This window comes from Colletotrichum spaethianum (genome assembly GCF_022836535.1).
Source record: "Colletotrichum spaethianum MAFF 239500 DNA, contig19, whole genome shotgun sequence".
In the NCBI taxonomy this organism is placed as follows: Eukaryota; Fungi; Ascomycota; class Sordariomycetes; order Glomerellales; family Glomerellaceae; genus Colletotrichum; species Colletotrichum spaethianum.
In genome coordinates, this window is record NW_026054789.1 from 691,816 (window position 1) to 704,131 (window position 12,316).

The window sequence follows — 12,316 nt, forward strand, 5'->3', positions numbered from 1 at the left end:
CATGAAAGAAGGGATAAACATGAGAAAGGGCGAGTCAGCCCATGGAAGTTCATTTCAAAGGAACATCACATAGCAACCTCGATCTCCGATGCCTCTAAGGAATTGTATGCCAACTATCGGATATTTCGTAGTTTACTGTTGCTGCGGATCACAATGTAAAGATACGCTAATTACCAGTCAAGCTACTCTCAAGAGTAGCATGCGCCTTTTACTTGACATGATAAGTGGCCATGGGACTGCATTGGCGTATTGAAGCATAACACCCTTCGGCTTATCATCTGATAAACTGTTAAAGTCTTACGTCTAATCAGAGACCGATCTTCTTACTTCCCGGGGAATTTTACTTATTACCGGTAGTCACAGGGTTTTTTGCTGACCGCTTCGTCCGGTGGGTTCCTTGTGGCTCTCTACTTTTCTACCGACCCGTGTCCAAACAGTGTACTGCTATTGGATATTTGCAGAGGATTATAGTGGGACTCGACTCGGTCATTTCTAGTAAGACGATTAACCTGAGTCAATGTCCAGTGGTTATCTACGAACCGGGGATTACGAACACGTACCGAAACCGGGGATATGATGTGGGCTAAGCCCCGAATTTTCGCTCTCACCGGTTTTAGTATTTGCAGCTCATGCCGTCGCTGAAGCCGTCGTCGTCGCTACAAGGGTCAGCTTCGCTCATTGAACTCTAAAGAATTGCACCGGCCACTTTTTATTAAAGCTCCTCCCTGGACTCAGGTCCCCGATATTCCCCAGGATGAGGAAGACATGTTCAGTCTCGCTTTACGTGAGAGCGAGCATGATCGCTTCATGCGTCGCCATGCTGTTTGGGTGTGTTCTTATCTAGCCTCGCTTTCGCAAGCTCCTCGCTCTGGCCCTAGCCTCAACTGACACGGTGATATGAACGAAGGCTCGACACCGGCAGCATTGGCCCCGTAACGACCATGCCGTCTTTTCGCCAGACTTTTGGAGATTTCTCTCCCACTATGCACGGAGTCATTGTGTCGTCCGTCCTCATCCCCGGGGCTCTGTCAGCCCTCGTTTCAGGTGCAATGGCAGATCGATTCGGGCACGTCCTACTTTTCGCCTTGGGCGCCTTCGTCTACAGCTGCGGTGCTGCCATCGAGTGCGCGTCGCCCAAGCTAGGGGTCTTCATCTTTGGCCGTCTAATCAAGGGTGTTGGCGAGGGCATGTTCCTGAGCAATGTCTACGTGCAGGTATCTGAAATGTCTCCTACCCGTGTCCGCGGTATCATGACGGCCCTACCGCAGTTTTCTATCGTCACAGGTATTGTCCTTGGGTACTTCATGTGCTACGGTACTGCCCAGATAGGGCCGTCATCCCTGGCATGGCGCCTTCCGCTGGCGGTTGCCTCATTACTCGGCTTCGCCCTCTCCAGCACGTACTGGATAGTTCCACCATCGCCAAGATGGCTGCTCAGTAAGGGTAGATTGGACGAAGCTCGAACTGTGCTTGATACACTGGGACTAGAAGAGAATGAGCGATTGGAGCTCCTCGAGCAATCAATGTCAGCAGTTCAAGAGCACAATGCCGATGTAACGCTCTGGGAAACCCTGCGACAAACGTTTATGGAGTTTGGGGAAGCTTTCTCGGCGCCTTTCAGAAGTAGAACAGCGTTTGGTTGTTTTCTTATGGCTATGCAACAATTCTCCGGCATTGACGGAATCCTATACTACGCTCCTATCTTATTCACTCAAGCCGGGCTTGGTGGAGAACAGGCCACTTTCCTTGCGTCTGGCGTTTCGGCATTGGTCATTCTGGCCGTGACAGTTCCGGCCACATTTTTTGCTGATCGATGGGGGAGACGAACGTCGAGTTTGTTGGGAGGAGTGCTCATCACCGCTCTTATGCTATTGATGGGCTCTCTATTCGCCGCCGGTGAGGTTCACGCCGATTCAGGGCCGGGAAAGTGGGTGGTGATTGTTTCAATCTACCTCTTTGCCATTGTCTACAGTTGTACGTGGGCCATCGGCTTCCGGACTTTTATGGTCGAGAGTCTGCCGAGAAAGACGAGGAGCAGTGCATCTAGCTTGGCCCAGAGTGCCAACTGGGTAAGTTTTCTCTTGTTGCTCTCGCTCAAACATCTTAACTCTCGACATAGACTAAATTAACATCAAAACAAGTTTGCCAACTTTGTTGTTGCCTTGATAACTCCAGTTCTGTTATCAAAGTCCACTTTCGGAGCGTATTTTCTTTTTGCGGGTTGTTCTTTTCTTTGCACCATGGTCGTGGCTGTCATCATGGTGGAGACGCGAGGGCACAGTCTAGAAGCGATTGAGAAGAGATACTCCGAGAGGAAAGCCTCGACTACAGGCACGTGGAAGATGAAGGGGCTTAGGCCGAGAAGATTCCGAATCGCGGTCTAAATCACGCGGTCTCAAAGACAATAGAGACACATAGTCCACCTGGCAGGGCGAAGTCAAGGAGTACATATGCTACGAAACTTCCGATACGCAAGCTACTCGCCGAAAATGGGACTGAGAGACCGTTCATCCATGACACATTGAGTAGATGGTACAGAATATGGCTATTACAACAACTCCAGGTTACGTTTACTTGTACGAGTAAATTTATGTGTGACTAGAATTTTGTTGGATTCATACTTAAATGCCCGTTGAATGGAAAGTATCATGTACAGATTGCAATACATCTGCCTTTTACATAGTTGATAAAGCTGAATGACATTGTGCAAGTTTCTTAAGATACCTTCTTCTCTTGGCACCTCATCAATCCCCCTAACGTGAGAAATTGATTTTACCACGAGTACAGATCTATCCCACGACATGAGTGGGGTGAGACGACCGTTTTACTTCGAAATCGATCGCATATATAAATTTATTGGTGGCGTGCTGCAAACTTCCGGTCTAGATGGACTACCCTGTTACTTCGTTCGAAATCTTAGAATAACCTTTCCAAATAGAGTGACGTGGGACGAGGGTACATGTATCTTGAGCTGATTTTGACTTTCGACCACGTTGGTGATACATCTGCACATGCCATTGCGAACTTAGAAGGAATTAAGCAAGGCAATATTCATTATCCACTTGTATGCATTTTTCTGGGCTTCAGTTGTACTTTTGCTTTAGATTCATTTGGACCTCGGTAGCTGAGCTGTTTCTCAGTATCGCCCCAGGGGTCACAAATCAATGGTTTGCTGCATCTAAGTTATATACTGGCCATGATTGGCAACTGAGCGGTGCTAGCGAGGTGACGGAAGAGACCGTTCGAGAACGCTCACCCGATCAATAATGAACATAGACAGCTCACGATCTACACAGTGCAAACATACGAGGCTTATGTGGGCACATGCGTATCATAGCAACGCAGCTTGATTGCAGCTTAACATATGAGGGCGAGATTTGCATGGAGGAAGGAAGTTGCGAAACGTTCCGCTAAATCTCAATCTCATTTATTCCTATCTATTAATGAACGGTTCTTCCCGGACCATGTTAAATAATAGCAGGGGAATCTTTCCGGCTTCTCAAGTTACAAGCATAAACAGGATGATATACATTTTCTCTTTGGCTCTATCGCACTAAATACAGCAGTTACACCAAATGGTAGCTCTACACATTGTCTAAACCTACCATCCCACTGTCGTTACTATTAATAGGTTTTGTCTACTTTACAATCAACAAAGTTCAGTCCAAACCATCAAACCTTTGGGTTTCTCGCTTCGAACAAGAGCATCGTGCCATGTACCTCCCACATGACATCTTCAAACACCGCCCTCAAAGGCCCAATGAAGCCCTCGACATCGTCTTCTGTATTTCCAAACAACCTCAATAGGTTATGCCAAAACATCAACTGTTTCCCCCATATGTTATGCTTAACGCCGCGGCCCAAGATTGTCATTCCAAACAGAGTACCTCCAGGGGCAAGAAGATATCGTAGACGGATCAAGGCGTCAGCTTTTCTCACTGGAGGGCCCGGCAGGCAGTGAAGCAGCATCGTTGTCGATATAGCGTCGAACGAGCCACCGCCCAGATCTTCACAACGCAAACCCTTCCCTCCTGGATCCAGGAAGTCGGCTACTGACGTTTCACATGTCGTCTTTGGGTGTGCCGCCATAGCTCGTGACCTGGCGGCCTGGAGCGCGGCCCGGTTGAGGTCGACGAGGTAAATCTTCGATCCTGCTGGAATGGACGCATGCTCGAGGAAGTACCCGGTCCCAACACCGATATCTAAGATCCGACATGGCGAGTATGTGCTTGGTGCAGGCTGGATACTTGTCGTGCCGACAAGGTTTGGCGATCGCAATGGCGAGGCAGCATTGGCAATATGGCCGTTGAAGAACTCTCGCATCTTACTCGACGGGATTCGCCACGCGTATGGACAATAGAGACCGAGAACGACCGGGTCGTAGATGTAGCGGAGGAATACCGGGACATAGATCGCCGCACCGGCGAAGGTGTCAGGCCGCGCCATTTCCCAGGCTTTCTCAATATCCAAGGTTGAGGGTGTGCATCGTGAGGACAGCGGTGCGCCGATGGTACTCATGACCTGAGAGTTGGAGTGTTGGTAGGAGACTGCCAAGACACTGAATCAAGAAGGGGCTCGACCTCTTCTTATGTTTGTGGGTTTGCTCGCAGTTGGTGGATCAATTCTGGATGGCGATAGAACAGACAGAGTGAGACACCGCTAAGATACCATAAATTCCAGGGCACCCCTGTTTCCCTTATATTTTCTTCAGTCGTAACATTCCGAGCTCTTCGGGAAATGCAACATGCACGCCGAGGCGCATCGCGAGACCTACGCGCCTCCCTAAGAAGTACAACGAACAGCCGCATTTGAAGCCAAGCTGCAGGTCGGGGACTCGCCCGATCTCCGCGATGTCTGTGCGGTGACGGTCCGTCCGTGGTACGGACTGGTCCGCGACGTGACAAGCTTCAAAAGCGCGACTCAGAACCCGTCAGCGATTCGTTGAGGTAAAGTTGCGAAGGGTCAGTCTCGCAAGCTCGGAGACGAGATGAAAGCTTAGATTGATGCGAAAGGATCACCACGACCTGAGTACGTGCTCGGGAGGTATCGGGCAACTCTCCGGTTCGCCTCACCACCTCCGCGGTGTAGAGGGAGTTGCGAACATTCGACGAACCCTGCTCCCGGTGGCTTGGAGCACTTTTGAAGCCTGCTTTGCCATTTTTGGACTGTTCTGTCGGGGAGAATTTCTCTTTGACAGCTGTTCGGGCCGGGAGCACATGCCTTGGCAAACTATACTAGGCTTCGAAAGGAGCGAGACCCGAAGTATATGCTTCTACTAAATCAACTGCTTCTTGCGAGCCATCTCGTCAATTGCTTTGAGGAAGATATAGAATCAACCAGTGGGATAGGCTAGCTATAGAAAATTGCTGCTAAAACTTAGAAGGCCGATAGCGGCTGATACCACATGTTGGGATCAAGCCTAGGTAAAGAGTGGCATAAGGACTTCATTCGCATTACTGACAACCACGATCTCGACAACCCGAGGAGTCTCGGAACATTCGCATCTTTTAAGGTGAAATTGTTGAGATCTCAGGTCAAATACAAAGTCGAATCAGAAAGGCGCGTTGAGCAGACTACTCGACAACAACCGCTCACATATGAGGAATAGCATGTCTCTATTAGTATGTACAAGTGACTGCCGTCAGGGTATGGTTGAGACTTTTGCTTATTTCCTCCGGGCCTTAAACGTCTTCAAAGGATTCACTTTTCGCGTGCCAATCTTTTTCCGTCCTGGCTTGCCCTTATTCCTCCTCTGCTTGCCACCAACCTTTCGGAATGGCACCATGCCGACGTCATTCCTTGTGAGAGAGTCCTTCCCCTCTTTCGGGAGCAAATACTCAGGTATGTGCTTCAAGTGAGGCTGCTGTCGAGCTGTTCTCAATTCTCCATCGTGCCGAAGGTGCTGAAGTTCCGTGGGGTTCTCCTCGAAGTATCTATGATACGTTAGTAGAGCTCAGGCTTCAACGGCGACGGGTGGCCTGTCTAAAATGCGGTCAACCGTAATTAGAAGGCACATACCTCTTCAACTTCTCGCTTTTGAGAAGTTCCTGCTTTAACTCCCTCATACGCGCTTCGCGAACCGCCACCTTGGTAACTGCTCTCAGCGCATCATCTAGACGGTATCTAAACGCATCCAGGTGCTCCTTCTTGAAGTTATAGGGCTTAACCTCTTTGCCTTGCTTCGCTTGCTGCTTCTTAATTCTCGCCAGAATCTTCTCGTCGTTCTCGGCTGTCTCTATGCTCGTCGGCAAGTGCTTGCGGTATAGTTCGCTGGGAACGTAGAAGGATAAAGCCATGCCTGTCCGGCCGGCTCGTGCAGTACGTCCAATGCGATGTGTGTATGATGAGGCGGATGTAGGGAGATCAAAGTTGACCACTGCTGCGACGTTTTTGAAGTCGATGCCTCGCGATACGCCGAAATCAGCGTCTCGCTTGGATTTCCGCTTCTTCTTGGATTGTTCCTTCTCCTTCTGGCGTTGCTCCGTGTCCTCTTCCTCTTCGCCATCTTTCTCCTCCGCACCCATAGCACTCTTCTCGTCGGATGCAATAATGATGTCGTAGACTCCACGGTTGAATTCCTCGAGGACGTGCGCCCTTGATGTGACTGGCAGCTCTGAGTTGAGGATGCAGCTTCGGACCTGGAACTGTTCCAGGAACAGCTTCAGACGATACGAGCGATCGACATCATTGACGAAAATCAGGCATTTGCCCTTGACGAGCTTAAGCTTGAAGATGATGAACGCCAAGAGGAATTTCTCGTCCTCTCCACAGCTGCAAGCCGTTAGTAAACAGCGTGCAACGATGCGTACTGTGAGCAACATACCTGACGACAAACTGAGAAAGACTGTCACCCTCCGTCTCCTCGTCGTCGAGATCCAATACGGTAGGTTTTCTGCCAAAAATCCCTTGTAACGACGTGACGTCTGTTGAAAGTGTCGCGCTCATCATCATCAGCTGCACACCCTTAGGCAGCTTTCTCGCAATGTTCTCCAAGTCTTCATTGTAACCATAAGACAGGATGAGATCGGCTTCGTCAAGGATCATGCACGCCAAATTTTTCAGCGACAACGCTTCGGAAACGACATTACGCCATGCGGTGGCTGGGGTAGAGATGACAATGTCGGGGAAGTTGGAGAGGAGGGAGCGCTGTACAGCATCGGAGATCTTGTCGACAAGCTTGATGGCATGGATATCCTTCGCGCAGTACGCCGAGAACTGCTCGATCGCTTTGAGAACCTGGTCGGCGAGCTCGCGAGTCGGCACAAGAATGAGGGCGGTCGTGGCGGGTGAAGAGTCGGTCTAAATGATCAGCAAGATTCGATTGTCAGGTCGGAGGCGCGTCTACGTACAGTCTTGCGCTTCAGGATGCTGGAAAGAACAGGCAGAACGTATGCTGCAGTCTTTCCGGAGCCACAAGGAGCCTTTGCGACGACATCTTTTCCGTCCAAGGCCAATGGGATAGCCTTTTGCTGCACTGGAGTCGGGTCCTTGAAGCTTTCGGCGGCGACGGCCTGTACCAGCCGTGTGTCGAGTCCAAGGTCGGCGAAGGAAAGTTCAGTAGTAGTGGACTGTTCTATTTTTGCGCGCTTCTCGGTTTCACCCGTGGGCACGGAGTCTTCTGGTTGCTTTCTCTTCATCGTGGAATCGGTCAATGTCGCAAAAGTGCTGTTCTGAGAAACCTGCAGAAGTCTTCGATGGAGGCGACTGAACAAATGCCAAATCAGAAAAAAAATCTGGAGGGGCGGGTCTGGCCGTGCCTTATCTTATCAGCAACATTAAGAAGTGAACGCACATGGCTGATTAAGCATGACTAGGCCCGTGCACTCAAACAACAGCACTAGAGGATTACATTATATGGAATGGCTGTCGCATACATCAGGGATTATTATGGCTTTCTCTTCAAGAGTTCAGCCTCTCAATCTCGAGCTCGAGATGTGGTAAGGTAGAGGTCGGCGATTAGGATTAGCTTTAACCACATCATCGAACTACTAGCCCGACCTCCTCATGATTTGGTGCTGTCTCTTTTTAGCCTGAACCGACGCTTTACGAGGGTTTCCGGCCTCAAACACTTCATCCAACTCCTCCAGTGTAAAACCTCTAGTCTCAACAAAAAAGAAGTACATGAACAAGACCTCGAAGCTGTCCCACACCACGAAGAACACATAAAACCAATAGCCAATCTATTTTCATCAGGTCAGGGAATGTGTCATAGTCGGAAAGCGTTCTGTAGGAAGCTCTTGGGGGATACTCACATTTGACAGCGCAATTGGCCCAACAAAAGTGTTCAAGAATCCAGCCGCACCGGCTGTGAGCTTGAACGTGCCCATCGCCTTGGCACGCATTTTGTTGCTCACGACCTCGGCCGGGTAGATTGGCTGCATCGGCGTGAAGCCCGTGGCGAATACGGCGCCGAAGACGAAGATGAAGACGATGCTGACGGTCGACGCAGTCGTGTTGCCGTAGTCGGTGTAGCCAGCCGAGCAACCTGCAACAATGGCTAGGCAGACGGTCATGCCGGAGGTTGTGGTGATAAGCATCTTGCGGCGTCCGATGACGTCGTGAAGGCGCGAGCCGACTGTTGAGAAGACCCAGCCTACGACAGAGTAAACAATGTTTAACACCAGTTTAGTGCTGGTATCGGTTATTCCAACACCCGAAAGCATTATGGGAAGGTAGTAAGAGACTATCAGGGAGGTTTAAGTTGCGTTGTCCTGGCAAAACGGGTCAAGAAGTGTTCTTACTGATATTGTTACCGCTGAACTGCCCAAACCAGGAGAACGCTACGTTGAGCATCAGTCTGTAACGGCTGGATCGACTGTCGACCAGAACTCTAAGATCGAAGAGGTCTTTCCAACATGCCACATTGGTTGGTTTAACTGAGCTGATCATCTCCTTCATCTGTAATACTACCAGTGGGTGGTTCTGGTCGCCGTTGGTGTGATAGGTCGCGATGATAGTCTTAGCCTCATCATGGCGGTCCTGGGCGACAAGCCTGCCTGGCGTCAGAGATAATACGTTAACATCCCACCGGGGACGGGAACCACCTACCAGCGAGGCGACTCAGGGAAGAACTTGATGAAGACACACACGAGTCCAGGACAGACCATTTGCAACCATAGCGGGATTCGCCAGTCCAGGTCGCCTTTTTCACTAAGGTATCGATGGCAGGAATACACTGCCGACGTTGCCAATATCGAACCCTGCATCGGAAACATCAGCATTAACCCCGGCATTAATCACAACTACACCTTTCCAAACTCTCTTGAAGACTGCCAGCTGGGGTTTCACTCACCACATTGTAGAAGGTGTTGTAGAGGCCTGCAATTGTCCCCCGGTACGTCGCAGGTGCCAGCTCAACCAGGTAAAGAGGCGCCGACGTGTGAGCACAGGTGGCGAAGAACGATAATATGAATCGACCACCGATGAACATGGGCAGGCTGGTGGATAATGCCGTTATGATCGCTCCTATGCAGACGCCTAGACAGCCGAAGAAGATGTGCCATGTCCGGCCATACCAGTCTGCCATCCAGATGAAAAGGGCGCCACACATCTGACCGACCTGCATATCAATGTTAGAACCTGGAGTGGATAAGCTCCGGAGGCATGACCAACCTGGAAGATGGCGAAGACTATGCCGGTGCTCGCGTTGCCATTTGCGGGAAGTCCGAAATACTGTGTGTAATTTGGCAGTGCGTTTATGGATCCCAACAGAGCGCTGTCATAGCCTGATGAGTCGTGAGTAACTCAAAGAAAAGAAGCTTCCACACCGGTTCTTACCATTCATGGTTGAGCAGAAAAAGCAGACTCCAGCGAGGAGATATAATTTCATGTATCCTAGCCCTCGTGGATCGGGCCTGTGTGTTGCCATAATGGTCGCGTATGTATCGGTCCCTGTTTCGACATCATCGACTCGTTTAAGGACCGGACTTCCCTCTCTTCTGTCCATTGCGTGCGTAGAAACCCTCCCTCTTGGGCGAAATGCGTCTCAATTCTCACCTCGGGGCCAAGGATAGAGCGTTACGATTCGAAAAGGGGAGCGGCAATGCTTATCATAACCCGAAACCCCGATAATTCTGAGACCTTGCCTGATGCCGTTCTCTTAACAGCGACTGATGGCACTGCAGCTTTTTCCCGGCCGCATCCAGCGCTGAGTTACGACGGAGCCACATGTTGCGCTCACCCATAGAGGACCACAGCGTTCGTACGCAGGGTTATGGGGGGTTTTTCTTTTCATTATTTTAGCCTGTAAGGCGAATTATGGGGCTGTGACGCCGCTATCTTTAAATCCAGGCTAGCTGAGACTAGGTAGTGAGCTAGTTATCCATGCATTCAAAGGACCTTGAAACCGTTGAAATCTCCGCACTGATGTGTATTCGACACGAAAAGTAGACAAGATAGCCAGGTGATGATTGCGGTTCTTTTCGTCGGGGATTAGTTTAGCGGAAGCAAAATCAGCTGCAAGCAAAAAACATCGATTGATCTCTTTGTACCATCTTCAACTTTAACTGTCTTTGAATGCAGCATGTGATTGGACACAAAACGTAGATAAGGTCTCAGCACCCGTAAAGCTTGTGATGTTATAGTATCGCAACATTTCTCAACAGAGTTCAATGTTCGGCAGTGGTGGGCGGTTACTGTGTTTGTTCTCGAATGGCGAATTACATTTTAGACTTTAACTCTCTGTCTACATCCTCGAGACCTGAAGGGCCACTGTAGAACCGCGATTGCAACACACTCACATTGACCTGTCGGCAACCTAGTCAGCTATTTTAGATTGGCGGAAGAGAACATGCGTATCATCTAAACAGTCAAACTTACGTGTTTCGGGGCAAGCTGGTCAACGCGTTCGGCACCGAGGAGCCTCATCGCAGTAATTGTCTCATCGGCGAGAACTAACAAGGAAGCCTAGGTCAGTAGTCGGCTAAACTGCTAACCATTGTTGTGTACTTACTCTGTAACACCCGTTCGACCCCTGCCTGACCACCAACCGCGAGACCGTACAACGCAGCTCTGCCAATGCCGACGCCTTTGGCACCCAGAGCCAGCGCTTTGACAACATCCGTCCCTCGCTTGACACCGCCGTCGATCAAAACATCAACCTTGTCCAATACTTGTGGACAGAACTTTCGAATTTCTAAAAGCACCTGAAGAGGCGTCATCGTCGTGTCCAAGGCACGTCCGCCGTGGTTCGAAATGATTATGCCCTTGACGGCCGGGAAAAGAGTTGCAGCGTACGCGTCCTCGTGTGTCTGGATACCCTTCAAAACGATCGGGAGCGAGGTGTGCTTGGTGAGCCACTCCAAAGTCATCTTCCATGTCAGACCCGACTCCGTGCCCCAGACCTGTGGCAGCGCCCCCCCGGCGACCTCGGCCATCTTGAACCGTTCGTCTGCCTCCCTCTTGCCTGGGAAAGGCGCATCGAGAGTGAGAACGACGAATTTGATTTGAGGAATGGCCCGGATCTGGGCCAGTGTTCGTTCGGTCGCCTCAATGTCCTTCAGGACGTAAAGTTGCCAGGCATAAGCCGTGTGTGGTCCAGCTTGGACAATCGCCGAGGGAGACATGGATGCGTTTTTGCTGATGATCTGCAGCCCGCGGAATTCCGAGCATGCTGCAGCGATGCCTGCTTCGCCGACAGGATGAGCCAGCTTGGCCATAGCCGCGGGCGAGACGTAGATGGGCATTCCAATAGGGTTCCCAAGGATATTGGTTGAGAGAGAGCACCGGGTACAGTCGACAAAGACTCGTGGCCTCAATAGGATGGAACGGAAGATTGTGCCGTTTTCAACCTTGGTGATCTCGTCGTCGGTTCCTGAGGCGTAGTATGAGATCGCCTTCGGGCTCAGTTTCCTTAGAGCGTACTGTTCCATCTCAGGGATGCTGAGGATGTGAGATACCGGGGGCTGGCCTCTCAATCCACCCTGAGATGATGGCAGCGCCATAGGCACATCTGGAGGGGGGTTCTCCTCTTTTGGTGACGCATCTTCTGCAGTTGATTCCAATGTCCCAATCTGTTGATCAGGTGTCAAATACTCCTCCAAAATCTCAACCGGGTGCACTGCATTGAATGCATCAGTTGCATCTTTGCCTGCATTATTTAATAGAACCGATTTGCCGCCTGGGTGTCTAGGGAGGAATGTGGTGATCTGTGTATGAGAACGTTGGTAAGTCTTGGGGCAAGATTCAACGGAAGGAGGTGGTTTGAATACGTTGTAAACTCTGCCATGAATTGCCATCCAACAATCGTCAGGACTTTGGTGTTGGCGGACTGTAGTAGATCAATATCACGTTTTGCCAAGTCGGCAAGTCTGCAATG

At 50.4% G+C, this 12,316-nt stretch overlaps 5 protein-coding genes across 5 annotated transcripts; 1 reads left to right on the forward strand and 4 right to left on the reverse strand.

Annotated features, from left to right (window-relative positions):
• Positions 1-983: 983 nt before the first annotated feature.
• On the forward strand, positions 984-2,384 carry ColSpa_07623 (high-affinity glucose transporter; the record flags this gene model as incomplete). Its single annotated transcript, XM_049273835.1, has 2 exons — positions 984-2,069; positions 2,142-2,384. 2 exons carry the CDS (start codon positions 984-986, stop codon positions 2,382-2,384), a joined length of 1,329 nt encoding a protein of 442 aa, XP_049129792.1.
• Positions 2,385-3,672: 1,288 nt separating this feature from the next.
• On the reverse strand, positions 3,673-4,446 carry ColSpa_07624 (uncharacterized protein; the record flags this gene model as incomplete). The annotated part of the gene is made up of 1 exon (XM_049273836.1): positions 3,673-4,446. The coding sequence occupies one exon, from the start codon at positions 4,444-4,446 to the stop codon at positions 3,673-3,675; it is 774 nt and encodes a 257-aa protein (XP_049129793.1).
• Positions 4,447-5,665: 1,219 nt separating this feature from the next.
• On the reverse strand, positions 5,666-7,637 carry ColSpa_07625 (ATP-dependent RNA helicase DBP9; the record flags this gene model as incomplete). Its single annotated transcript, XM_049273837.1, has 4 exons — positions 5,666-5,933; positions 6,019-6,771; positions 6,824-7,299; positions 7,350-7,637. 4 exons carry the CDS (start codon positions 7,635-7,637, stop codon positions 5,666-5,668), a joined length of 1,785 nt encoding a protein of 594 aa, XP_049129794.1.
• A 351-nt stretch (positions 7,638-7,988) lies between these two features.
• ColSpa_07626 (lactose permease) lies at positions 7,989-9,784 on the reverse strand (the record flags this gene model as incomplete). Its single annotated transcript, XM_049273838.1, has 7 exons — positions 7,989-8,180; positions 8,253-8,683; positions 8,742-8,992; positions 9,049-9,200; positions 9,293-9,559; positions 9,613-9,725; positions 9,778-9,784. 7 exons carry the CDS (start codon positions 9,782-9,784, stop codon positions 7,989-7,991), a joined length of 1,413 nt encoding a protein of 470 aa, XP_049129795.1.
• A 900-nt stretch (positions 9,785-10,684) lies between these two features.
• Positions 10,685-11,942, reverse strand: ColSpa_07627 (cytochrome b2, mitochondrial; the record flags this gene model as incomplete). Its single annotated transcript, XM_049273839.1, has 3 exons — positions 10,685-10,699; positions 10,819-10,892; positions 10,952-11,942. 3 exons carry the CDS (start codon positions 11,940-11,942, stop codon positions 10,685-10,687), a joined length of 1,080 nt encoding a protein of 359 aa, XP_049129796.1.
• Positions 11,943-12,316: the final 374 nt, after the last annotated feature.